Below are 27,402 nucleotides of genomic sequence, written 5' to 3'. Positions count from 1 at the left end.
ACAAGCTCTCTTTAAATTTTTATTGAGGGAATGGTGGAACACAGAAATCTCTGAATTGAGGTTTTGGAGCTGATTCAGTGTGTGTTGATGGGAAGGTCTAGGACATGATTGAGGGAGGAGGAGCCCAGGAGAGGGCTGTGCATTCTGAAAACCCGAGACCAGGAGTTGACAGCATCCTCTCTCTTGACGCCGAAGACCCCGAAATGAAGGCAGGAGAGAACCTGGGAGTCAACGTCTTCTTGGAAGAGCCCGGTGGTCGCAGCGAGGGGGAGGGGAGTGGGCGATGTGGCCGCTGGGAGGAGTGAGGTGTGGAAAACCTGGGGAGCAAGGGGCTCCCCCACCCCACTTTGGGCGACAGCATCTCGGAGCTGGCGATGCCTCCGGTGTGTGGGGGGCGGGGGGTGTCGTTTGCGCCGTTCAGCTCGCCGTCGAGGACTCTCAGCCCCGCCCAGCTCCTCGTCTCAGCTGCCCAGTTCAGCATCTGGTCAACTGCCGGCCGGGAGAGAGGCGGGACGCGCCGAGGGCGCACACTCACCGCTCTCGCGCAGCCGGGAGGACTCGGGGGCCGAGGCGCGGTCCCGGGGGCCGGCGGCTGGACCGGGCTAGGGGACAGGGCGGGGGCGGCCAGCTGGGGGCGGGGCGGGCGCGATCCGGGCGGGCGGGGCGGGCGCGGATTGGCCTGGCGCCTCCATGTGACCGGCCCCATATAGGGCGTGGCGCGGGCGGCTGAGTCGGGTGCGGCGGCTGCCTGGCGGGCGAGGTCTGGTGCGGGTCCGGCGGCTCCGCGGCTGCTCCGCTAGAGCGCCGGGCGAGCCTCGCGCCTTCCGATCCCCGCGGGGCCGCCGGGCCGGGGGATGCGCTCAGCGCCCGGGAGCCATGGTCCGCTTCGGGGACGAGCTGGGCGGCCGCTATGGGGGCCCCGGCGGCGGGGAGCGGGCGCGGGGCGGCGGGGCCGGCGGGGCGGGAGGCCCGGGCCCCGGGGGGCTGCAGCCGGGCCAGCGGGTCCTCTACAAGCAGTCGATCGCGCAACGCGCGCGGACCATGGCGCTGTACAACCCCATCCCGGTCAAGCAGAACTGCTTCACCGTCAACCGCTCGCTCTTCGTCTTCAGCGAGGACAACGTCGTCCGCAAATACGCCAAGCGCATCACTGAGTGGCCATATCCTGCCGGGTGCCGGGCCGGGTGGGGGCCAGGGGCCGCCCGAGGTCGCGGGAACGGGGACGGGGCGCGGCGTCCGGCGTCTGCGCCTTGCGGGGTCTAAGAGGGGCGGCTTGGGCTGGGGGCTTGGGAGGGGGCCGGCCGCATGCTGCGCCCAGTGGCCATCTTTCCCCGGGCTGGAGGAGGGTGCGCCCCGGGGAGAGGCGCATCGGGTCGCTCGGCGAGGAGGGGGCGGGGCGGATTCCGGGCCCTCTCGGCGCGCCGCGTGTGCGTGCGTGTTTTTGTTTCTCTCTCTGTGTGTGTGTGTGGTCGTGGTGGCGGCGGCTGCGGGAGCGGGGTGGGCGCTGGGCGGAGCCCCCTAACCCTGAGCTCGTCCCTTCTCTCCGTCGATGCCGGCGCAGAGCGCGTGGCCAGCTTGGAGGGCACCCGAGGGCGAATCGGTGTCCGTGTAGGTGTGAGCGCCGGGTGGAGGCGAGCCCGTGCGCGCGCCTGACTGCAGGTGCCTGAGTGTGTGAGGGCAGAGCGTGAACCCGGTGCTGCGCGTGCGTGCGCTCGGGACTCTCGGTACATGGGTGTTCACGTGCCTGTGTAGGTACATGTGGCTGCGTGTCTTGAGGTAGTGTGCGCCTGCGCTGGGTCCTTCCTCCCGCCGCGCGCGGGGGGCGCACGGGCCCCTCTCTCGGGGCGCTGGTATCGGGCGGAGCCGCGGAGGGAGCGCTGTCCGTGGTTCTGACGGCCGCGGGGACGTGCTGAGGTGCTGGGAGTCGGGCGGAGCCGCGCAGGGGCGCTGTCCGTGGTTCTGACGGCCGCGGGGACGTGCTGAGGGGCTGGCGGCTGCGACTGCGGAGGCGGCCCTCGCGGCGCCCCGAGGGGGGAGGGAAGGGTGGGGTGGGCCCCGGACCTGGTCATTCTCAGGCCCTCTGGAGGCAGCCGGGCTCGGCTGCTGCACTGCGCGCTGCCGGCCTTGGCCTCCTCGCCTCTCCTCTTTGGCGCCTCCTGGCTAGTCCTTAACCCACGCACTCCGTTTGAGTACATGATTCTGGCCACCATCATCGCCAACTGTATCGTGCTGGCGCTGGAGCAGCACCTCCCAGACGGAGACAAGACGCCCATGTCTGAGCGGCTGGTGAGTGCTGTGGCGGCGGGCCTGAGGGCGGGGCGTGCGGCGGCGGCAGCTTGTCTGACTCTGCGACCCTTCAGGACCCGTCACGGGGCAGCTTCCTTGGGCTGGGTTGTCTGGGCAGCTAACACTTCCCTCAATGGTCAGGAGGAGTGGGACAGCCCGCTCAGCCCCTGCTGGGGGCCGGTGGCTTGAGGGAGGGCATTTTAGCCAGCAGCTGCTCTGCCCAGTGACACTAGCCAACCCTACACCTGTCCCGCCCATGCGGACTTAGCCGTGACCTAAGAAACTAAGAGCTAATGCTGGCACGTGAGAGGGGCCTTCACGATGGCCCAGGGTCTGGAATGCCAGGCTGCCCCTTTCCCTCCAGGGCTGTGGTGGGCTCTGGCCCAGGTGCAGCCCTGGTTGTCTCCCTCTCTGGCTCTGCTTGGGTCGCCTTCCCTGTGGGGCCTTTGCTTCCCATGGATGCACTCCTTCCCAGGCTTTCTTCCCAAACATCCCCAAACATAGTTCTCACCCGCTCCTGCCAGGAGCTCCCAGACCCCATGTTTCCCCTGTTGAAACACTGAGCCCATGGGAACCAGGGTGCTAGGTCAGGGTATCTGGAGGGGCTGGGGCAGAGGCAGGGTGCTGCTTGAGGAGGCAGGCCCCATTCTGAAGGTGAGGCTATGTCTCCTAGCCCCCAGCGTCCCAGCTGCCCTGGCCTCTCTGCCCAGGCTTGATGTGGGCTCACTGGGGCCTGAGAGACTGAGCTTCAGAGCAGAGAGAAGGAAAGCACATGCAGGGGCTGGAGGGTGCTGCAGTCCTGGGGTCCCTGAAGAAAGAGACACTTCTGGGGGCACCAGCCTTCCAGAGGCTGAACCCTTTTCTCCACATCCTGGCAAGAGACTGTTCTTCCAAACTTCTTTCCTTTACTTCAGCAGAGATAAGCATTGATGAAGCAGAGCCTGCTCTGTGCTTGGCGTGGGCCTTGAACTTCAGGCCAAGGGGTGAAGCAGAGGAGACAGAGTAGGCTGCCCTGGGGATGCTCTACTTTGGGTGGGCACCTCGAGAAGGCAGAGAAGTGACAGCCGGGGTGGTCAGCCAGGAGATGGGGGTTTGTGGGTCGGCTGTTTCTCCAGGCACAGGAACGGCTGAGGGGTTTCAGTTGTGGGTTCGGAGGGGGAGGGTTGTGAAGGGCATACTGACAGAGTGGAGGGTGGTCCCCGTGGGTGACTCCTGTCCAGACATGGAGCTAGACAGGCTCACCTGCCCTCTTTGGGCCCCAGGTTTTTGCTGGTGATGGGGCCCCTGGTCTGCTGTGAGCTTGGTGGTGGGTGCCCATTCTGAAGGCTGGAGAAGAGGGTGAAAGTGAGAGGAAACGGGTTTCTGGCAGGGAGCCTCCAATGCCAGGCCACAGGGTGTGGCAGGGGTGGGGCCAGAGGGAAACAGGCTGAGGGTGGCAGGGGCAGGGAGGCCTGTGAATGGCAGTCAGGCTCGGGCCTTCCTCCTGGGAAGCAGGCTTGAGTAGGCCAGTGTGCACCCAGCCTCACAGGTGAGGGACAGTTTGCTTTGTGGTGATGGGGGTCTGTACACTTGTAAGGGTTGAGGGTTGAGCAGAATGTGCTCACCCCCACAAGGCCTGGTGGCCCTGAGATGGATGGAGGCTGAACACAGAGGGCCTGAGGAGCAGGCACAGTGGTGGTCCCAGATCAGGTCTGGAGGCTGGTGCTGCTGCCAGAGGCTGGGAGGGGCTTCGTGTGCAGAGGCGCCTGCCCTGGAGTGGGGCCTCGGCAGCTCTGCTTCCCACCCACCTGTCAACTTCCCACTTGGCCTTTAGCTGGAGCCCCCAGGTCACAGTCTCACCCCTCCCCCGAGCCAGCCCTTGCTGAGTGTGGTCAGGGGTGGGGCTGGGAGCAAGGGGTCTGGGAAGGGGCCCCACTCCATCTCCTCATGTTGGCCAGCTCTTCTCCTGCGACCCCAGAGTTTCTTTGAACATGTTTGCTGGGGCCCTGTGTTTATTCAGGGTAGGTGGTTGGCAGCCTCTTCTCTTGGGGAAAGGGGACCCTCTGACTGAACCAGACCAGAAGCATTGGGGAGGGAATATCCTCATGAGTCAGCAACAGGACAGTAGGATGGGGGAGCTGGGCTGTGATGGACGCTCCACTGTCTGGTCCCTGGGGGCAGCAGCTTTTGCCGCACGCTGCTACCAGCAGCCATGGGCCAGGAGGCCAGGCTGAGGGTTCCCCAGGTCGGACGGGAGAGCCCTGGAGGCTAGGCTCTTTGGGCGAGGAAGGCACAGGCTGCTGGTCCGCAGTGGGAACAAGCAGCCCCCACAAGAGTCAGCCTGGCTCTCCCCTCCCTGGGTCCTGAGGCCAGGCCTCTCCCTGGCAGAGCAGCCTCTGGGTGGCAGGTCTCACAGTCCTGAGAGCAGGACCTGCCTGCCTCCTCTTTGTCCTCTTGTGTCCGTGGTCTGCGCTCGGGCTGTTTCCCTTGCTGACCCTCCTCCTCCAGTGCCCCCTCGGTCCCGCTCCTGGGGTCACCTGCACAGAGGCTCTGTCTGCCGCTGCCCCCAGTGTGTGACGTCCCAGTGCTCCCCGAGTCCCCACAGCGCATCCCCACGCGGGCCTTGGCACCCGCGGGCCTGCTCCCCGTCCCAGTGCTGCCGTCTGTTGTCTCCACCCAGAACTCCTGTCTTGGTCGCCCAGCTGGATGCCTTGCCCTCCAGGGGCTCCCTGAGGCCCACCGTGTTTGCTCGCACCAGAACGTGTGTGTTTTGAATATGCAGCAGGTGTGTACTGAGTGAGCGAGCGGGTCCTGGGCTGTGCTCCAGGGAGCTGGGCATGGTCCCTGCCGTGGTTCGAGCCCAGGGTTAGACCCAGGTCACCTCTGGCTTGGAATCTGGCTCTGCCTCTCATAAGCTGCGAGTCTCTGGCCCAGTTCCTTGATCGCTCTGTGCCTCAGCTCCCCCGTGGATGGGGATGACAGCAGTGATCAGTGCCTGTGGGATGGTGTAAGAGGATTGCCCTGGTGATTGCAGGAAGCCCCTCACATATTGTTATTGGCAGTAATGCTCAGTCTGCGGTAGGGTGTCGGGGGGGAGCCCCTCCTCACATGACTGGGTGTCCCTGGCCGTGGGGACAGGGCCACCTGTGTGTTAGGGGAGCCTGGCACAGAGCACCCAGGCCCGTGCTGAAAGGACTGAGTCGGTGGGTGTCATGGCAGGGCTGGGGGTCCTCGCCGGTGCGTCTGGGCGGTGGTGACCTTGCTCTGTGCTTCTCCTCAGGATGACACAGAGCCCTACTTCATCGGCATCTTCTGCTTCGAGGCTGGGATCAAGATCATCGCGCTGGGCTTTGTCTTTCACAAGGGCTCCTACCTGCGGAACGGCTGGAACGTCATGGACTTCGTGGTGGTCCTCACGGGGTAGGTGCTGGGCCGGGGTGCCCTGTGCATGGAGTGGGTTCGGGCAGCACTGTCCACACTGGGGGCCGGTGCTTCTTGGTGGTCTTCACGGGTGGACAGGCATTGTTCTTCCCTGGGAAGAGCCTGGGCTGTGATCTTGGCTGAGGGGCTGTCGAGGAGATTTGTCCTCGGCAGAGCTTGCTTGTGGAGCTGCTGGTGCTGTGGCGCAGGGCAGGAAAGGCACTGGGCCTGATTTTGTAAATCCTGGGCTGCAGCCTGGCCTCTTTCGCCCCATGACCTGGGGGACACATGTGCGCGTCCGAGTCTCCTGCCTGAAGGGTTCGTGGACACGTGCTCCTGGAGCTGTGCTTTGGTGAGGCTGTGCCTCTGTGGTCACAGCTTCTGGTTCCAGGAAGGTGCTTAATCAGTGTTCCATCCCCCACTTTCCTTCTCAGATAGACTCTAATAATCACCAGCTTGTGGTTCCCAAACAATCCAGGAGATCCAGAAAGTTGCCTGAGCCTGGGCCGGGAGGGGGAGGAGAGTGGGCAGAAAGCCTGTCTCCTCATCACAGGGCCCCCAGCCTTCAGGGCCTCAGTGTCTCCACCTGCCTGATGGTATTCAGGGCCTCTGCCCTGTTCTGAGGTTGAGCTGCCATTGCCCCAGCTCTGGGCTGCCCTCCGCCTCCGGCTGGGGTGGGGGTAAGCACCTGGGGTTTGCTCCAGAAACCTGCTTGCACAGTCCAGGTCCCAGAGGCCCCACCCCTGGGCCTGCAGCTGCTCCTCCTGGAGCCTCCTTGCTGGGAGCCCCGCTGTGGCCCAGAGCTCTTTCAAGGGACAGGTGGCTTGGCCAGGGCTCCTGTGCCACACGTGAGGATAAACAGACTTGGCCATGTGACCTCTGGGCTCCCAGACAAGACCCTCAGTGCAAGCCCCCGTCCCCGACCCCGGCCTCAGAGGCTGGCTCTCTGTCTGCTTGCACGGCTGCTGATGGCTCCAGCAGTGCCCGTGGCATGCCCAGCACAGGCCAGAATCGAGGTGCCTCGCTTTCAGAGGGTCTCTCCCTGGAGATGACCGAGGGGCCGGTGGGCCTCGTGCCGTCTTTGTGGGTGGCACCAGCCTGTCACTGGCTTTGATGAGATGGGCACCACTGAAATTGGATATAATAGGCTGGGCAACTTTCTAATCTGTTCCATTTTTCCTAATGACCAAGGAGGGAAGGGAGCAGGGAGCCTTTTGTTGGGAGTTGTGCCATCCTGCCGTGTGGTGCTTACCGTCCACATCCGTCTGCTGCCTGAGGGCAGGTTGCCATGGGGGTTTGTACAGAGAGCCCTCTGAGATCCCACTGATGGGGCGTGGTGGTGAGTGTGGGCCCATGGAGGGCAGGGTATGCCCTGCAGTCCATTGGGCGCTGCGTGGGCTGTCGAGAAGTGTCACTGGCTGTTTACATCTCTCTCCCTGTAGACTTGTGTCCCTGAGGATATGAACGTATTATTTTTTAGAGTGTCCCCAGAGCATAGCTTAGGGCGGGCCCCCAGGAGGGTCAGGGAGTGTCTTCTGAATTAATGGGCTATTGAAGCTCGGGTGCTCTGTGCTTGAGCCAGCTGGGAGCTGGTGAGGGTGATGGGACCGGCCTCTGGGGGTGCTGTCCGTGGTGCTGTTTGGGCTGCTGGGAGCAAGGCAGGGAGGTCCATGCCAACCCCTTGGCAGGACCCCCGAGTCTTCCAACAAACATATCCTGATTCCAGGTTCAGGGAGCCTGGTCCCCCCGTGAGGGCTGGGAGACCTCCAAGGACAGCTGCTTTCTCTTGCCTGTTGACCACACTCCTGGGCACAGGAGAGAATAGGACGGCTCACCTTCCTGGAGCCCCAGCAGGGGGATCCCAAGGGTCCCGAGACTGTAACTCTGCCCCCAGCCTTGCCTCAGAGACCCTGCCCTCATTCCATCTGTCTCTGCCTCTCCTCTCTCCTACCTTCACGTGAGCCTCTAACCCGCCCGCCCTCCCACTGTGTCTCTCTCTCTCCCTCTCTCCCTGTTTTAATCTCTTGGTCTTTGTCTCCCCATTTCTAAGCTTCTCTGCATCTCTGCTTTTTTACCTTGTCTTCATCTTCTCTATTTGTTTACCTCTCGATGTTTCTCCTTCTCTGTCTTTTGCTTTCTCTCTCTCATTCTTCCTTTGCCTTTCTCTTTCTGTTTGTTCTGCGCCTCTCTTATGGGCCGTGGAGTCTCTGCTCTCACTGTGAGAGGAGGGCTGGGAGTTGGCACCGATGGTTTCCAGGCTCCCTCTCTCTGCACCTTGTTTGCAGGGATTGTTCTGGGTTGGGAGGGAAGCCCCCAGATGGGGAAGGTGGTCTGTGTGCCATGGGGGCTCACATGCTGCCCAGAGTCATGTGGGGGAGTTGCTCTGCTGCTCTTGCTTGCAGCACCTGGGGACTGGCAATGTGTGTACATGTGTATGTATGCATGTGTGCACACATATACACCTGCACTGCATGTGTGTGCATGCACACACATGTATATGTGTACACGTGTGCAGCGGTGCATACATGTATATTTGTGCATGTGCACATCCGCACACACATGTGCATCTGTTCATGCCTGTATGTGTACACACATGTGCACTTACACGTGCGCGTGTGTGCATGCACTTGTATGTGTGCATGTGCACCTATTCAGACACACATGTGCACACGTGTATACATGTGACTGTGCACACATGTATGTATGTATACACACATGCAACTGAGCACCCATGTGTATGTATGCATGTGCAGAGCTGTGTATGCACGTTTGTCTACATATGTGTATGTGTGGTGTATGATAGAAGGAGGCCTTGTCTGTTTTTGGGGTGAGTCCTGGGCCTGGGGAATCCACAGAAGAGCCCTAACCCTCCTGAGCTGAGGCACCTGTGGGGAGCCATGGGGGCACTGTTTCTTGTTACTGTGTTGTTTTTAATTAGCATTTACTTAATTGGTACTCAGAGGGCTGGAAACCCCATGGTGAACAGGGAAGGCTGTGTTGCCTGGTGAAGCTTGACTTGTCCCCGAGGCCAACTGGGCTTGCTTCTGCTTCTGGGGCTGGCATGCGGGGCGTGGGAGGTGCCCTGGATGGGACTGTGACCCTACCCTGCATCGGGGAAGCCTCTTAACCTCATACACTCATCTGTAAACTATGCCTGGGCACAGCCTTGGCATTGTGGGGGGAGAGCGATACAGCACCTGTCCTGCCCACGGAGTGGGGCGGGGCTGTCCTGGCTGCAGTCCCCAGTCTGCACACTTCCAGCCACGTGAGCTGCTCTCGTCTGGTGCTGCCCTGCCCACTGGTTGTCCTTTGATCGCTGTTCACTCAGGATCAGAGCTGAGGATACAGCAGTGAACAAGACCCCCAGTCCCTGCCCTGCGGGCTGCATTCTCAGGGTACCTGGTCTCCCTGGCCCGCTCTATTTCCTCTAGGCGTCCAGAGGCTCAGCAAGGGCTGAGGGCACAGGCTCATGGCCACATCGTGGGGCTTGGGGGTGGGTGTGCTGTGGAGACCACTCCTCACTGACAGTACAGGCTTCATTTTCCCATGTAGGAACAGGGTTCAGGAGAACACGGTGTGGTCTGGACGGCTGTGGTTTGGTGTAGGCTCAGTAGTAAGGGGCTGAGCCTGCTAGGTATATGGTGAGAGGCAGTGGCTGACGGGGTCAGTACCAGAACACAGGTGTCTCCATGGCCTTTAGAGCTCGAGATCAGACAGGACCCCCAGGGGTGGGGTCTGGAGAAGAAGCTGTCTGTGGGTGAGGCTGGGGACTCCAGAGCTGGTAGGTTGGGATTGGCCAGTGAGGTGGGTGGGGACAGTGTTTTAGGAAGGAAGAGCGTGTCCTTCTTGAGCAGGAGTGCGGGGAGGATGGACTGCTGAGTGCAGTGACAGGCAGCCTGCAGGTGAAGGGTCCTCGCAGATGGCCTGCACGGAGGCGCCTGTAGGCCCAGAGGGTCCGTGGTGGGCACCCAGGGCAGCTCATCCACCTTCAGGGGAGTTTTTCAGCAAAGCCGGGCAGAGAACTGGGCAGTGGTGGGAGGGAGAGGAGGGGCAGAGGGTTTAATCAGGCGGGGGCCACAGCCTGGCCCAGGAGGCAGAACAGCAGCGGTGCAGCCGGCGTGCTGGAGTGACGTCTTGGTGGACGAGGGCAGCTGGGACCCTGGAGTCCATGCTCATCTCTCTGTGATTTCAGTACACCAGAGGTCGAGCTGAGTGCATGTGCTGGGTTGTTAGATGAGAAAGCAGGGATGGGGCGGGAGCCATCCTCTGGTGCTCTGCATGCCCATCAGCTGAGGCTGGCGTGGGTCGCAGGTGGTCTGCGATGGAGGGACAGGCTTGCAGGCAGAGTGAGTGAGGATGCCCTCTGCCCAGCCTCTTGCCTTCTTCTGGGCTCCCCTGGCTGGTCACCTTCCCGTCTCTCCCCGTTGACCCTCTGGCTGACTGCCCATCCCCTCGTTTGTGTGGAAGGTATCTGTCAAGTGCCCTGGTTGCTGGGGACACAGCAATGGACATGGAGGCTGCATTTCCCGGGGACGCAGGCGACAAGCAGCCTGTCCACGTGGGTGTGAAGTGCAGTGACGAGCAGGAAGCCGGGCCGTGGGGGTGAAGTTCCCCTTCATGGGGTTCAGGGGAAGTCCTTAAGAAGGACCTTGAGCAGAGCAGCAAGTGGGAGGGGCTTGGGCGTCCTGAACCTGGGAGGGGGCAGGGGGCCAAGATGCTGGGAGGCCGTGGGGGCTGCTTGGGGCTCTGGGTGCAGGGGCTGACCTGGGGGGTGGGCTGCTGACCGTGGGGAGCAGTGCCCAGGAGGTAGTGTGGGACTGGGCTGGACTGGGCTGTGGGAAGCACTGCCACTTGGTTGTCCTCAGGAAACTTGCTGGCCCCTGAGTGTGGCACCCACGTTGCCCGCCTGTCCTAACTGCTGCCGTGCCCACCCCTGCACCTTTGCCCTCCCCATCCCCAAGGGAGCCCCCAGACCAGCCTTTGGTCCCCAGGGGTTGATTGCAGCTGGGAATTGGGCAGGGTCCTCTCAGACCATGAGGACTTGGGCCCAGAGTCCCCCACCAGTTATGGCCCAGCCTGGAGCTTCCCTTGGGGGAGGAGAGGTCTATCCCAGCTTGGGCAGGTAGCTCCCTGTGGACAGTTCTAACCACAGCATCTCATTTTACTCCAAATTAAGCTGGGATTTCTTTCCAGGACATGTAATTAGAACTCAGGGTCTCCTGTCGCTGGCCTGAGCCTCCTGTGTTGCCTAGGGAGGGATGTCTGTGTCCACGCCTTGCCCTGCCTCCTGAGCACCGGGGGCCTGGCTGGGGCTGCTGTCAGAGGGCGTGGGAATGTGGTCCCGGGAGGCCGGGCCCTGGGTGAGGAGGGGTCCAGCAGGTGAGGGCCAAGGTGAGCAGTGAGCCTATGCCCACGTGTGGGAGCCAAGGGCACCGTGCCTAGCCCCAGGTGACCAGAGACACCGTGAGTGACACTGGGTCTGGAGGTGGACTAACCTCGGCTTGTGACCTCGGGCTCTAGAGCTTACGTTTGGGCCGGAGCTGCCCTGTGTGGGCTCTTCCTCTGTTCCGTGATGTGGTCCTGCAGGCGGGGTCTCTGATGCCTGCTCAGGTTGGGGGTTTGCTGGACCTTCTCCTCTATCCCCACCTGAGGCTGGGAATCGCTGGGATGGGGAGGGGCCTGAGTTCTGACCAGCGGCCCCTGGAGCAGCAGAGGGAGGTGTTGGGGACCACATCTTTAAACTCCCCCCAGGCAGCATCCCTGAGGCATTGCTGATAATTCAGAACAGGCTTGGCCGCTGTGTCTGCCTGGCTCCCAGGTGCCTGCTTCCTGCCAGTGGCCCTACTGGGCTGCTAGCCCCGTGCTGGCGCCAGAGGCAAGGTATGGGGTTCCCCGCCTCCCTCTGTCTGCACCCCCGCCGGTTGGGTGTCCGCTGAGGGCGGCTCATTCTACTGCTCACCTCTCAGTGTCTCTGCTCTCCTGGCTCCCCTCCCCCTTCTTCCTATGATTTAGGGTTTTTCACACCCTCCTGGAGGGCTGTGGGGAGCCAGAACCAGGCCCTTCCTGGCTGCTGCCTGCAGATGCCACCCCATGTGTTGAAGGAGAGCCCCCTCCACCCAGCTCTAAAAGCCTGGTGATCCTGGCAGGACAGGGAGTGCAGGCTGCCAGACTCAGGCCCGGAGCTCCGCTCTGCTGCACTGCGGGGTCTTGAGTGCTGGGCCCCCGGGACTGTTGGAGCTGGTGCCCACAGCATGCTGATCTCGGTGTGCCTCTGTAGAGCTGCGGTAGTTGCTCAGTCGTGTCCGACTCTTTGCAACCCCATGGACTGTAGCCTGCCAGGCTCCTCTGTCCTTGAAATCCTCCAAGCAAGAATGGTGGAGTGGGTTGCCATTTCCTTCTCCAGGGGATCTTCCTGACCCAGGGATTGAACCTGGGTCTCCTGCATTGAAGGCAGATGCTTTGCCATCTGAGCCACCAGGGAAGCCCTCCCTCTGCAGAGGTGGCAGGGAGCAACTGCTCATCTATCCATGTATCTTGTGCCAGGTGTGCCTGCAGAGGTCACAGGAGGTCAAGTTCATGCCTGGTGGGAGTGGGAGTCTTTGCCTGTGGCTGGTGGATAAACCTGCAGCTGTTCAGGCGGGTGGGGCAGCTGGGCATTGGACTCTGCATTCCTGTTGAACTTCAGGTGCCTCCCCTCACCCTGTTTCATGCTGGTGAGCCCAGAGCTGCACATTCACACGGAGGTGAGAATGGTTGCTAATGTCCTGTTGTGTTGCTAGGCCTGGAGCCAACGCCAGTCCCAGTCCCTGGACTGGGGAAAGGCAGGAGAGCAGGTCCTCCTTGGCTGAGCGGTGGGGGGCCGCCAGGATGGGCCGCTTCCTGCCCTGCCCACAGCCCGTCTGAGTCACACAGACCTGGAACCTGCGGACCCCCGCAGGCCGCCTGCACAGGCCCCTGGGTGTCCTGTCTTCACCCGGCTGGCCGCTCCACTGTGCCCCGCTTTCTCCAGGCCTCAGCCTCTCTGGGGAGCCCCTCTCGGAGCCCTCATCACTCCAGCTGGTGGCTCCCTCTCTCTCCCAGGGTATAACAGCCCATGTGCCTGGGGCCTCTGCTTTCAGCATGATAGGATGTGGGTCTGTGTTTCTCTGCCTAAGGGCCTCTCTGCCCTGCTCTTGTCCCAGGGGCTTCCCTCCTGGCTGGCTCCACAGATGGACTTCCCCTACAGAACCTTCCCCTTAGCTTGGGTGCCGCACAGATGCCTGAGATGGGGGTCAGGGCCCACAACAGCAGGTGTTCACTGTCTCAGTTTGGAGGCTGGATGTCCAAGATCAAGGTGCCCGCAGGGTTGCCTTAGGTGGGGTGTCTTCCTGCCAGTAGGTGGCTGCCTCCCCACTGTGTCTTCCCGGGCCGCTTCTCTGTGTGTGCAGATGCAGGTCTCTGGTGTCTCTCCCTGTTCTATTAAATTAATCCTTTAAATTAAAGCCCATCCGTAGGACCTTGCTTAACCATTTGCCTCCCAAGAATCCCATCTCCAGATACAGTCCCATTGGGAGTCAGAGCTTCAACAGAGGAATCTGGGGGACACAGTTAGTCTGCAGCAGGCTGCGCTCAGACTCCAGGCTCCTCTGATGGCCCCTGGCCCCCAGTCCCCGGCGTGCAGTGAGTGTTGTGGGACTGAAACCCAGCGGGGGGAGTGGGAACCTCCCTCGGCCCCCATGGGCACAGGTGGCGCCTGACTGATCCTGGGCGTCCACGCGGCTGCCAGTCCGGGTCTGCAGTGTCTGTGGTGTGGTGGGCCCAGGTTAGTTGTCTGTAGGTCCTTCCTCACTCCTTGCGGTTGGTCATCAGCCTCCTGGGTCTGACAGCAGGGACTGTGGACTGAGATGGCTGAAGGCAGGGCTGCCCACTGCCCCGGACCCTCTGCAGCCTGGACTGGGGCAGGAGCCGGGGAGGGCACTGCTGAGCCCATGGGGGGTCAGGGGGTGTCCTGGGTGTCCTGCAGCCTCCTGTCTGAGGGGGGGCATCCCTGAGGGGGCCTCCAGCACCACCCGCCCTCTCTGCCTGCCGGCCCCTCCGCACACCTGCTGTCTGGGGCCCTGGTTCTGTGAATGCAGTGTGGGGGCAGGGAATGGGCAGGAAACAAGAGTGTCCTTCTTCCCACTTCCTGACCAGTCCTGGGGCCTGGTGTTCCCACTGTCCAGCCCTGCAATACACTGACGCAGGGGCACAGCAGGGGCACGAGCGAGACCCCCATGTGGCCAGGGTTCGGTCTCCGTGAGTGGCTCCTTCCATGGGGTGAGGCCCCCTGGGATGGTGCGCTCACTCCCATGCTTCTCTGGGTCCCTGGCCTGGCAAGCAAGCAGCGTGGGTGCAGAGCCCTCTGGTGGAACACAAGTGGGTGGGGCTGGAAGGGCGAGCAGGGGAGAACGAAAGCGTGAAGTTGGCTCTTCCATGAAGTCTCCTAGGCACTGGCTGCTCTTCTAATGTGATCGTCCCACGACCTTCCTGCGCTGGATGCTATTATTAACATCCCCTCGTAAAAAATTAAATATCTTATCTTGAACTCATCACAGATTTGCAGCATGCACAGAGGGTGCTGAGGTGCCATCCAGTGAGGCTGTAGCATGGTTTCACGACCAGAGTGCGACCCCGGCACAGTCAAGACGCAGAAACTCCATCCCAACCAGGACCCGCCCTGTTGCCCTTCTGTACCCGCTTCCACTTTCCTCCGGCCTCACTGCCCCTTAATCCCTGAAGACCATGATCCAGCACCCGCGTCCATCACTTTGTCACTTCAGGAGCATTAAACACTGGTTGATGGAATCGCGCCTTAGGGACTGGCTCTGTTCACCAGGATGACTCTGAGGCTGACTGAGCCACATTGCCGCACGTTTGTACTTTGTTTCTCTTTACTGCCCATTGCCTCTAACTGTTCACCTGTTGAAAGACACGTGACTTGTTTCTGGCTTTTGAAATGTCTCCCACAAGACCGCTCTGGACGTCTGTGCACAGGTTTTGTGTGAACGTAAGTTTCCTGGATGGATGCCTAGGAGTGCAATTATGGGGCCGTACTATAGCGCATGTTTAGTTGTTTAAGATATTACCAAACTGTTATCCGAAGTGTCTGTACTACTTTACATTTTTTTACATTCCCACCAGCAATGTATGAGTGATCTAGTTTCTCCATATCCTTACCAGCATTTGCTGTTGTCACTGTTTCTTATTTTAGCTATTCTGGTGGGTATGCAGTGATATATCATGGTGGTTTTGATTTGCATTCCCCTAATGGCCACTGACCTGCATGGCCACTGATATTGGACATCTTTTCATGGGCTTGTCTGCCATCTGTATCTCCATTTTGGTGAAATGTCAGTTCATGTATTCTGTTCAGGTTCTAATTGGATTGTTAGATACTAGTTGATTTTCTCCCAGTCTGTAGTTAATTTTATTTCATCCTTGTGATGAGGACTTTTGCAGAGCAAAAGCTTTAAATTGTAATGAAATCCGGTTAGTCAGTTTTCCCTTTTATAGATAGGGCTTGTGGTTTTGAGTCTAAGAACTCTTTGCCAGACCGACGTCATGAAGATTTTCTCCTATTTTTTTTTCCATGAAAGTTTTATCTTCTATATTTTACATTAAGTCTGGGATCTGTTCCGAGTTAGTGTTTGTTTCAGGAGTGAGGTTTCTTTCAGTTGAGATTCTTTTTGCTAGTTTTCTGCCTGTATGTGGGTATCCAGGTGCCCCAGTACCACTAATTGAAAAGGCTGTGAAGTGTGTTTCCACCACTGAAGTGTTGTGTTCCTCTGTCAGAAGTCAGCTGGCCATGTGTGTATATGGGTCTGCTGCTGTTCCATTGATCTGTGTCCATCTCTCCACCAGTTTTACACTGTATTGATTACTAGAACTATTTAAGTATCAAAATTGGGCAGACTCATTCCTCCCACTTTATTCTTTTTTTAAAAACTGTTGTAGCTATTCTAGTTCCTTTGTTTCCATATAAATTTTGGAATAATCTTGTCAATATATATACAAAATCTTCATAGGAGTTGTATAAAATTAGTTTGTTAATTTTCAGAGAATTAATATCTTTACTATGTTGAGTCTTCCAATCTATGAACATGATATGTCTCTTCATTTATGTAGACCTTATTGATTTCTTTCCTCTGTATTTTGTAGTTTTTGGGATTCAAGAGCTGTGCATGTCTTGTTAGATTTACATCTAAAAGTTTTTCTTTTATTTTTATGTGTGTACAAATGGTACAATATTTAAAATTTCAGTGTTCAAGTGTCCATTGCTATTGCTACGTAGAAAAGCAAAACATTTTCTTTTATATTTGTTTTTATTTCTGTAACTTTGTTGAATGCACTTTTTAGTTTTAGGAGATTTTTTTTTTTTTAAGATTCTTTGGAGTTGTCTATGTAGACAACTATGTCATTTGCAAATGGAACGGTTTTATTTCTTTCTGCCCTCTCATTCCTTTTTTTCTCTTATTACATCAACTAGGACTTCTAGTGCTACACTGAATGAGAGAGTGGACACCTTTGCCCTGTTTCCAAGGAGGAAACATTCTTGGGAGGAAACATTCAAACTCCTCCCGTGAAGTATGATGTCTGCTGTAGGTTTTTGCTTCCCCTAGCTCAGCTGGTAAAGAATCTGCCTGCAGTGCAGGAGACCTCAGTTTGATTCCTGGGTCGGGAAGATCTGCTAGAGAAGGGATAGGCTATCCACGCCAGTATTCTGGCCTGGAGAATTCCATGGACTGTATAGTCCATGGGGTTGCAAAGAGTTGGACACAGCTCAGCAACTTTCATTTTCACTTTGCTGCAGGTTTTTGTAGATGCTGTTTATTAAGTTGAGGTAGTTCTTCTCTATCCCTTCTTTTCTGAGAGTTTTTGTCATGAATCAGCTTTCCTCTTGCAGTGTCTGCTGCTGCTGCTGAGTCACTTCAGTTGTGTCTGACTCTGTGTGACCCCATAGACGGCAGCCCACCAGGCTCACCCGTCCCTGGGATTCTCCAGGCAAGAGCACTGGAGTGGGTTGCCATTTCCTTCTCCACTTGTCAATGTCAGATTTTATCAAATGTTCATTCTACATTAATATGCTCACATGACCTTTTCTTCCTCTGCCTGTTAATATGGTGAATTACAATGATTGATTTTTGAGTATTGAACCAGACTTACTTCCTGGAATGAACATGGTCATGGTATGTAATTCCTTTTATATACTTCTGAATTGCATTTGCTAATATTTTTTAAAGGATGTTTGCATCTGTATTCATGAAGGCTATTGATCTGTCAGTTTAGTTTTTTTTTTGCTTTGTTTTGTTCTTTTTTTTTGGTACTGTCTTTGTATGGCTTTGATATCAGGATAATACAGGCTTCCAAAAATGGATTTGGAAGTGTTCCTTCCCCATTCTATTTTCTGGAAGCTATTGTGTAAAAGTGCTGTGAATTCTTCTTTAAATATTTGGTAGAATTCTACAGTGAATCCAGCTGGCCTACAGGTTTCTCTTTAGGGAGTTTTAATCTTATGGATTCAATTTCCTTAATAGTCAAAGGGATATTTAAATTATCTATTTCCTATTGGGTAAGTTGAGGTAGTTTTTTTAGGACATAGTCCATTAAGTCTAAATTGTCAAAATTGTGTGTGTAGAGTTGTTCACAGTAGTCCCTCATTATTCTTATGACGTCTGCAGCATCTGTAGTGACAGCCCTTGTTTCATTCCTTATACTGGTAATTTATGTCTTCTCTCTCAACAGCTCTCTCTTTTGGGAGGTTTGGGTTAGTCTTGCTAGAAGTTTGTCAGTTTTATTGATCTTCTCAAGGAAATAACTCTTAGTTTCAATAATTTTTTAATTTCTTTTTTCAATTTTAATTTTTTCTGCCCTTATTTTTATTATTTTCTGTATTCTGTTTACTTTGAGTTTGTTTTACTCTTCTTTTTCTCAGTTCTTGTGGTGAGACCTTAGATCAGTGATTTGAGACAGTCACACTTGAGCTGTGTCTCACACATTTCAGTATGTTGTATTTTGAGTTTAATTCAGTTTCATGTGTTCTTAAATTTTCTCTAGACTTTTCTTCGATCTATAGATTGTTTAGAAATGTGTTATTTAGTTTCTAAATGTTTGGAAATATTCCAGTATCTTTCTGTTACTGATTTCTAGCTTGATTCCATGTGGTCAGAGAACACACTCTGTGTGATTTTGATTATTTTAAATTTGGTAATGTTTCTTTTAGGCTCAAGATACGGTCTATTTTTGTTTATGTTTCATGGAAACTTGGCAAGAATATGTATATGGCTGTTTTTGTGTGGCGTGTTCCGTAAATGTGGAATAGATTCTGTTGAAGGTGTTAGTAAGTCTTCCGTATCCTTGCTGGTATTCTGTCTGATCGTTCTGTCAGTTGTCAAGGTGGGTGCTGAGGTCTGTGTTTATAGTAGTGCATTTGTCTGTTTTTCCTTACATTTCTATGGGTTTTTACTTCACATATTTTGTGGCTCTGTTGTTGAGCACATACAGGCACACATCATTTACTGAGCTTCACTTTATTGCAGATAGTGCATTTTTTAAAAATTGAAGGCTTGTGGTAACCCTGCTTTGAGCGAGTCTATTAGCACAGTTTTTTTAAAAGCATAGGCTCACTTTGTGTCTCTGTGTCATATTTCTTTCATTTTGGGGATATTTCAGACCCTCCTAAAAGATAATGGTTTGTTGAAGGCTTGTCTTCTTTCCCCTTGCCTGCGATTCTGATTGGCTTTTACAGCCCCGGAGCCCCTCTCCCCGCATTCCTTCCACTGCTTCCTCCCCCTCCCCCGGCTCCGTCTTTGGGCCTGATGTCTCGGGTCCTTCCTGCTCTTCAGCCCCTTGGCCCTTCCCCACGTTCCCTCTCTTCTACAGTTGAGCCCATCCTCTTAGCTTTTCACATTGGCTATTGTAGTTTTCAGTTATAAATTTTCCATTTAATTCTTCTTTATGTTGTTCAGGATACTTTCTTCTGTTTGTTTGTTTCAAACATGTTAGTGGTTGTTTGTGGAAAGACTTTATCATAACTGCTGCAAAATCTTTGTCAGAAAATTTTAGTGCCTCTGTTATCTCAAGTGTCAGAATCTATGATTGTCGTTTTCATTCAGTTTGAGATCTTCCTGGCTTTTTGATAAATGAGATGCGATTGAAACCTGGACATCTCCAAATGTTTTTCTGAGACTCTGGTTCTTATTAACTCTGTTTTAGTTGGGTCTCTGATCCTTCTCAGTAAGGAGACAGGGTTTTCTGCTTTGTAACTTCTATGTGGAGTAGAAGTTCAGGTTCCCTGCTCAACCATCATTGGCAGGGCCCCTCATCTTTACAGGGAGGAGATGACACTCTTACTTTACAGACCAGAAACTGAGAGGAGCTCAGACATTTTGCAGGAACCAGTGCAGATTCCAGCTAGACTAAGCCAAAGTCCAAGCTTGTAACCACCAGCCACCCCGACCCTTAGGAGTGCAGGAGGAGTACTGCTTACCCTGAGATGAAGGGTCTGATGACAGTGACGTGAAGGCAAGGTTTCCATGGCTGCAGTGGGTGAGCTTCCTGGGTCATGCTGACCTCCCTGGTCAGAGCTTTGCTTCAGGTGACAAAAGTATTAGGCCTCTTTCAAGCTGGACAGAACCCTTCAGCCAGTCTAAGGATGCAGTATCCACATGGAGCCAATGTCCAGATGGGTGGTGGTCAGGGAAGGACTGTAGAGCATCTCTATAATGGCCAGCCCCCATGACCCAAAGGAGCTGGGGGCCTGGAACCCCTGATGTCCACTCTGTGTGGTCCCTACCTGCTCTCTAGCCCTCGAGGAGGGGTTGGAGGGGGTGAGAACATTTAGCTGGACTTTCCTGTACTTTGGGCATGCCCAGCTCCTCCTCTTCTTGGGTCGTGAGCCTGGACACTTGGATGTGCCATCTGAACCTCAGTTTCTTCCTCTGTATGATGGGACTAATGGTGCTGACCTCTGAGTGTCCTTGGTATAAAGTAGACAGCTGTGATGTTTTTATTTGAGTGCATTGTGAATGTCATGTTGTCTGGCTTGGGGGCCTGCACCTGCCAGGGCTGGCCCTTTTTCAGCCTTGCCTGGGGTCTCTAGGGTTTGGAGCGGGCTCAGGGCCTCTAGTGCAGGGCACTGTGCTTTATGTGCAGCCCAGGATGGGGCTAGAGTGGGGAGCATGGCAGAGGCTGAGACATCTTTGGCTGAGACCAGGAGGCTATATCCATGGCAACTGCCTCAGCCTCCTGGGCAAGAATCAGCATCTGGAAAGTCAGTGACAAAGAAGTTCCTGGAGATGGTGCTGCCCCTGCCATATGTCTGCCCACAGCTCCCTGTCTCCCTGGGCGTGGGCCTGACCTGGAGTCCGTGCACCTGCCCAGGGTGAGCCAGGGCTGGTGCAAGCAGGGGCAAGCCTCCCCCAGACAAAGTGCTCCTGGCTTTTCCCTGGAGCCCCGCTCCACCCCTCCCCCATGACAGCAGCAACAATCCCAAGGAGGCCACACACCAGACCCTTCTTGCTGAGTTGTTGTCCACACTGCTACGTTTTGAGAGTCCGAGAGATGTCCATAGCAATTGTGTGGGCTTGGCAGCCCAGACTGAGGCTGTCCCGGGCATCTCTGCTCTCTTTGTCGGACTTGATGGACTTGGGGCCTCAGGGAGGGCTCCCACCTTGGCCTGTGGAGGGGCAGAGGTGACCCCCCCCCATCATAAAACAGATGTGGAAAGGCAGGGTGACCCAACTCAGCCAATATGTTGAACATGCAGCTACAAAGACCCAGCTGGGGACCCCAGAATCTGGGCTGGGGGGTGCTTGGGTCAGGGTCGGGGCCCCAGGCCAACACTGCAACAAGTGGTCCCATGTTTCTTCATGGCTGGGCACCCCCTGGCTCGGATGCCTGTGAGTGGGACCCCAGGAAGGGACTGGCTGGTGTGTCCACACCACGTGTTCCTGGTCCATCATCCACGGTCCAGGCTCCACGGATGATCACGGTCCAGTGTGTCCGTGGCTCCTGCTGTCCACACTGGCTGCTTGTGTACCTGTGGGGCTGTGTGTCTGAGCATGTGCCTCACGCCTGTGTGTCCCCAAGTCTACGCCATGTCTCCATGCCCTGCCGTTCCGTGTGCAAGGTGATGGGCCTGGGGATCGGGCTGCAGTGGTCACAAGCTGGTGAGTGTGTGCTCAGGGGCCCAAGTCTTTGTGTATTTTATGTATTTGTAATCATAATTTGCATAAAACTTCCATTTTACTTTTTCGTGTATAGCAGCATATTGAGGTAAATTCACATACCATGATATTCATCCTTTTGTAGTGTACAGTTCAGCAGTTTTCAGTATGTTCTAATTTTAGAGCAGTCCATGTCCCCGAGAAGGGAGCCCCTTCCCGTCCGTGGTCACTCCCCGATGCCCTCCCCACCGACCCCGGGAACCACTCACCTCGTGTTTGTCTCTGGGGCCGCGTCTGTCTGGACACTGGCTCCGGGTGCCATCATGCACTGTACAGCCCTTTGTATCTGGCTCCTTTCACTTAGTGCAGTACTTCTAAGATTCACCCAGGGATCAGTTCATCTGTATCCTTTACTGTTATTTCACAAACACATTAGGTCTGATGTGTTATTTGTGATGAACACCCAGGCTTCCACTGTCATTGAACACAAAGATGATTGTTGTTGTTGTTCAGTCCCTAAGTCATGTCTGACTCTTTGTGACCCCATGGACTGCAGCACGCAAGTCTTCCCTGCCCTTCACTATCTCCAGGAGTTTGCTCAGACTCATGTCCATTGAGTCGGTGATGCCATCCAACCATCTCATCCTCTGTCACCCCCTTCTCCTCCTGCCCTCAATCTTTCCCAGCATCAGGGTCTTTTCCAATGAGTCGGCTGTTTGTATCAGGTGGTCAAAATATTGGAGCTTCAGCCTCAGCATCAGTCCTTCCAATTAATATTCCAGGTTGATTTCCTTTAGGATTGACTGGCTTGATCTCCTTGCTGTCCAGGAGACTCTCAAGAGTCTTCTCCAGCACAATTCCAAAGCATCAATTCTTCGGCACTCAGCCTTCTTTATGGTCCAACTCTTTAATCGCAATAGTGTGATGTTGATCTTTCGACTTTGGTTTCTTTTTTTTTTCATTATTTCAATGGGGCAGATTCCCAGAGTGGACTAATTGAAAGTGTTTAAGCATTTTATGGCATTTTATTTTGCAAGTTGTTTTACAAGTGTGATGCATTAGTTTACATTCCTACTATATGTGTGTGTTAGTTGATCGGTTGTGTCTGACTCTTTGTGCCCCATGGACTGGAGCCTGCCAGGCTCCTCTGTCCATGAAGTTCTCCAGGAAAGAATACTGGAATGGGTTGCCATGCCATTCTCCAACATTCCTACTAATTCTATTTAAATTTAACACCTACATTGCCACTACTGTGTGTTTTGTTTCTAAATCCTCTTGATGATATATTCGGTGTAAGGCCTTGCCTTGTTGCTGTTTTATCTTTTGTTTCCATGACTGATGGTTTGGACATGTTTGCATGTTACTGCATTATGTTTTCTTTTTTTTTTCCATTTATTTTTATCAGTTGGAGGCTAATTACTTTACAGTATTGTAGTGGGTTTTGTCATACATTGACATGAATCAGCCATGGATTTACATGTATTCCCCATCCCGATCCCCCCTCCCACCTCCCTCTCTACCCGATCCCTCTGGGTCTTCCCAGTGTACCAGGCCCGAGCACTTGTCTCATGCATCCAACCTGGGCTGGTGATCTGTTTCACCCTAGATAATATACGTGTTTCGATGCTCTTCTCCCGAAACATCCCACCCTCGCCTTCTCCCACAGAGTCCAAAAATCTGTGTCTCTTTTTCTGTTTTGCATATAGGGTTATCGTTACCATCTTTCTAAATTCCATATATATGTGTTAGTATGCTGTAATGTTCTTTATCTTTCTGGCTTACTTCACTCTGTATAATGGGCTCCAGTTTCATCCATCTCATTAGAACTGATTCAAATGAATTCTTTTTAATGGCTGAGTAATATTTCATGGTGTATATGTACCACAGCTTCCTTATCCATTCATCGGCTGATGGGCATCTAGGTTGCTTCCATGTCCTGGCTATTATAAACAGTGCTGTGATGAACATTGGGGTGCACGTGTCTCTTTCAGATCTGGTTTCCTCGGTGTGTATGCCCAGAAGTGGGATTGCTGGGTCATATGGCAGTTCTATTTCCGGTTTTTTAAGAAATCTCCACACTGTTCTCCATAGCGGCTGTACTAGTTTGCATTCCCACCAACAGTGTAAGAGGGTTCCCTTTTCTCCACACCCTCTCCAGCATTTATTGCTTGCAGACTTTTGGACAGCAGCCATCCTGACTGGCGTTTATGCGTGTGGATTCTTTGCTGTTTCGTTTTGGAAACTTCAGGGCTTCTTCACTAACACCGAGCATGTGTTTCCTACCAGGAGCCATGCTGGGTGTGAACCCAGAAGGAAGGCCTCCAGCTCCAAGCCAGTCCTGCTCCCCTCCCCCAGGCTGACCTCCTGTCTTGCTCTCCAGCATCTCCTAGAGCCTAAGACTTTGGGAATCATAGGCACCCAGAAAATGCATGTTGAATACAAAAATGTATGCTATAGTCACCCTTCTGTTACTGTTGTTAATATATAATTTTTAATTAAAGTGCCTCAAAGTTATTTTATTATTTTAAACAATTTCAGTGTAGGGTACACATTCTTCTTTGCCATGTAAATAAAAATATTGATTTTATCACTTGAAAATGCTCCTATTGGAAAGAATAAAAATGACCCACAGGCCCACTACCCTGAGATAACCACTGTTAATGTTTTGAGCTTCTTCATTCTGAGCCTTTTCTACGTGTAGGCTTTTGAAATACACAGCTGGTGCCCTACCCCGGGGGCACAGGGCACTCTGCGGCCGGCACTGGCAGGCTGGCTTGTGCAGGGCTTCGCGAGGTCCCTGGGGCGGTCTGTGCGCCCCCACAGCTGAGAATGCGCTTAAGACACGGGGCCGACCAGTCATCTTCCTCTTGTTGACTGTTTAAGTTATTTCAAAGTTTGCGTTTATAGAAAAGACCAGAAAGCATACCTACATCAGTGCCATACCTCTGACTGTTTCCTTGAGACAGATGTCTAGAAGAGGGGCAGTTTATTTCCTCTGTGTGACGGGATAACTTTCCCGTCGTTTGGTTGTGCGTCCTTTGCCACATACTGAAGTGCTCTTGTGTGTTACCCATGCTGCTTGTTTGGGTTCGAACCCATCTGGCCCGTGGTCCAGAAGTTGAGCTCAAAGTAATATCTCAGTGTCTCATGAAACAGGACCTTCTCCCTTTTCTTTCCTGAATATTTATTTAATATTTTGCCGATTTAACTTTCTAGATAATTTTGAAATCATGTTATTATAGTCCAAAGAATTCCTTTTGGGAAGTTGTTTCAATTATTGAGAATCTCTGAGTTGATTTGTGGAGAATCAGGTTTTAAAAATCCACATTTTGTTTGTCTATCCAGGAGTGGCGTGTATCTTAGTATGTGTCCAATTTCTGCAGTTTTATTGGTGTAGGTCATTCACATTTTGGAGTTATCCCTCAGTGGTTTGTGTATGAGTCTTCGTGGTTGAGTTTTGTTTCATTAGGGTTTGGACCAGTCATGTTGGTGCCACATCAGCTTTGGGGAATTTGTGCTCTTGTCCTGGTCCTGGGCTTGGTCCCTACAGTTTGCTGAGGGGAGCTGAGCTGGTCTCTGTTTGCTGATGGATGGTGGGCTTGCAGCCAGGTTTTGATTTTTTTCGGCCTAGATTTCTCAGCACTCTGATGACAATATCTAAAGATTGCTTTTCTGTGCCTGTTTTTTTTTTTCCTTCCTATAATTGCTCTGTGCTGCATTTTTCCTTCAAGGCTTTGTGTTACTTTCTATCCTCTGGAAATTGGGGGTGGGGAGTGGGATTTGCAAACCTGCAGGAAGGGGTTCAAGGAGATGCTCCTGACCAGCATCCGCACATGAGTGTGCATCAGAATCACCTGCAGGGTCTCCTGCAGTCTCGGTGCTGGGCCCACCCCCTGAGGTCCAGCGGCTCAGAGCTCACCCGCGACGCCATTTCCCAGGGGCACTGACACTGTGATCCTGGGACCTGGCGTGCGCTCTCTCTCTCTCTCTCTCTCTCTCTCTATATATATATATATATATGTATGTATATAAAATTTATTTTATATGTATATTTTAAATTGGAGTATAGTTGCTTTGCAATGTTGTGTTAGTTCCTGCTGTGTCAGCCACACATATGTATTGATCCCTTCTTCCTTGTTTTTCCTTCTCATTTAGGTCACCTTTGAGAAATTGCTCTCAACCAACTTCCTGGGAGTTTTGTCCGTGTCTTCCAGAAATAATTGCTTTATCTATTCTTTTCCTTATGTCTTATTCACATTCTGTTATATTAGCCAGAACTCTTGAAATAAGATTCAGTGAGATTTATGGCAATGATTCTTATTTTATTATCTGATTTAAAAGGAAATCCTTCATGATACACGAGGGTTTTTTGGTACTCTTTAGAGTGGATTTTATGCATAGAACTTTTAATTTCTAAAAATAAAGATTCTATTTGTTAAAGTGACAAATCCAAAATTGCAATTCTTTTAAAGAAATTTTAGGTTCACTTTGTGACAACATGGATGGATCTTGAAAGCATTATGTTAAGTGAAATGAATCAGACAGAGGAAGACAAATACTGTGCTTATATGTGGAATCTAAAAACAGACACACCCCAAACTTATAGAAAAAGAGGTCATATTTGTGGTTCCCAGAATGAGGGGGGGGGCAGGGGAATTGGAGTTGTTCTTGTTGTAAAGTACAGTTACAGGTATAAGATAAATAAGGCCTGGGGAGTTGATGTACAGAGTGGTGACCTCGGCTCACATGAGTATATGATCTGTAAGAAAGCTGTGATCACTCACCTAAAGCCAGACATCCTGGAATGTGAAGTCAAGTGGGCCTTAGGAAGCATCACTATGAACAAAGCTAGTGGAGGTGATGGAATTCCAGCTGAGCTATTTCAAATCCTAAAAGAGGATGCTGTGAAAGTGCTGCACTCAATATGCCAGCAAATTTGGAAAACTCAACAGTGGTCACAGGACTAGAAAAGGTCAGTTTTCATTCCAATCCCAAAGAAGGGCAATGCCAAAGAATGCTCACACTACCGCACAATCGCCCTCATCTCACATGCTAGCAAAGTAATGCTCAAAATTCTCCAAGCCGGGCTTCAACAGTATGTGAACCATGAACTTCCAGAGGTTCAAGCTGGATTTAGAAAAGGCAGAGAAACCAGAGATCAAATTGCCAACAAGCATTGGATCATAGAAAAGGCAAGAGAGTTCCAGAAAAACATCTACTTCTGCTTCATTGACTACACTAAACCCTTTGACTGTGTGGATCACAACAAACTGTGGGACATTCTGAAAGAGATGGGAATACCAGACCACCTTACCTGCCTCCTGAGAAATCTGTTTGCAGGTCAAGAAGCAATAGTTAGAACCAGACATGGAACAACAGACTGGTTCAAAATTGGGAAAGAAGCATATCAAGGCTGTATATTGTCACCCTGCTAATTTAACTTATATGCAGGGTCACACAGAGTCAGACACGACTGAAGTGACTTAGCAGCAGCAGCAGCAGCAGAGAACATCATGCGAAATGCTGGGCTGGATGAGGCACAAGCTGGAATCAAGATTGCTGGGAGAAATAGCAATAACATCAGATATGCAGATGACACCACCCTTATGGCAGGAAGAGAAGAGGAACTAAAGAGCCTCTTGATGAAAGTGAAAGAGGAGAGTGAAAAAGCTGGCTTAAAACTCAAAATTCAGAAAACTAAGATCATGGCATCTGGTCCCTTCACTTCATGGCAAATAGATGGGGAAACAATGGCAAAAGTGACAGACTTTATTTTCTTGGGCTCCAAAATCACTGCAGACAGTGACTGAAGCCATGAAATTAAAAGACGCTTGCTCCTTGGAAGAAAAGCTATGACCAATCTAGACAGTGTATTAAAAAGAAGAGCCATTACTTTGCTGACAAAGATCTGCCTAGTCAAAGCTATGGTGTTTTCAGTAGTCATGTATGGATGTGAGAACTGGACCATTAAGAAAACTGAATGCTGGAGAATTGATGCTTTTGAACTGTGGTGTTGGAGAAGATTCTTGAGAGTCCCTTGAACTGCAAGGAGATCCTACCAGTCAATACTAAAGGAAGCCAGTCCTGAATATCATTGGAAGGACTGATTCTGAAGCTGAAGCTCCAATACTTTGGCCACCTGATGTGAAGAACGGACTCATCGGAAAAGACCCTGATGCTGGGAAAGATTAAAGGCAGGAGGAGAAGGGGACAACAGAGGATGAGGTGGTTGGAGGTCATCACCAACTCAGTGGAGATGAGTTTGGGTAAACTCCGGGAGTTGGTGATGGACAGGGAGGCCTGGCATGCTGCAGTCCATGGGGTCACAAACAGTCGGACATGACTGAGTGACTGAACTTGAACTGAACTGAAGAAGGCTCTTGAGAAGTAGATCCTGAGAGAGAATCTTTTTCTCTTTCTCATTGTATCTACATGAGATGATGGATATTAACTAAGCCTATTGAGGTAATAATTTTACAATATATGGATATCAAACCATTGTTCTGTATGCCTTAAACTTTTATAGTGATGTATG

The 27,402-nt window shown here is 53.2% G+C and overlaps 1 protein-coding gene across 2 annotated transcripts in view; it reads left to right on the top strand.

The window, feature by feature from the left end:
* The first annotated feature begins 876 nt into the window (after positions 1–876).
* The window catches only part of CACNA1B (calcium voltage-gated channel subunit alpha1 B), a 202,873-nt gene continuing 176,347 nt past the window's right edge, over positions 877–27,402 (top strand). For both annotated transcript variants that reach the window (XM_061156143.1, XM_061156144.1), the window contains exons 1-3: positions 877–1,160; positions 2,181–2,286; positions 5,546–5,685. In XM_061156143.1, coding sequence (XP_061012126.1) covers positions 877–1,160; positions 2,181–2,286; positions 5,546–5,685 — 530 coding nt within the window. The remainder of the gene's footprint in view (positions 1,161–2,180; positions 2,287–5,545; positions 5,686–27,402) is intronic.

This window comes from Dama dama, chromosome 11 (genome assembly GCF_033118175.1).
Source record: "Dama dama isolate Ldn47 chromosome 11, ASM3311817v1, whole genome shotgun sequence".
Taxonomy (NCBI): Eukaryota; Metazoa; Chordata; class Mammalia; order Artiodactyla; family Cervidae; genus Dama; species Dama dama.
This window is presented reverse-complemented; position numbering and strand designations above follow the sequence as displayed.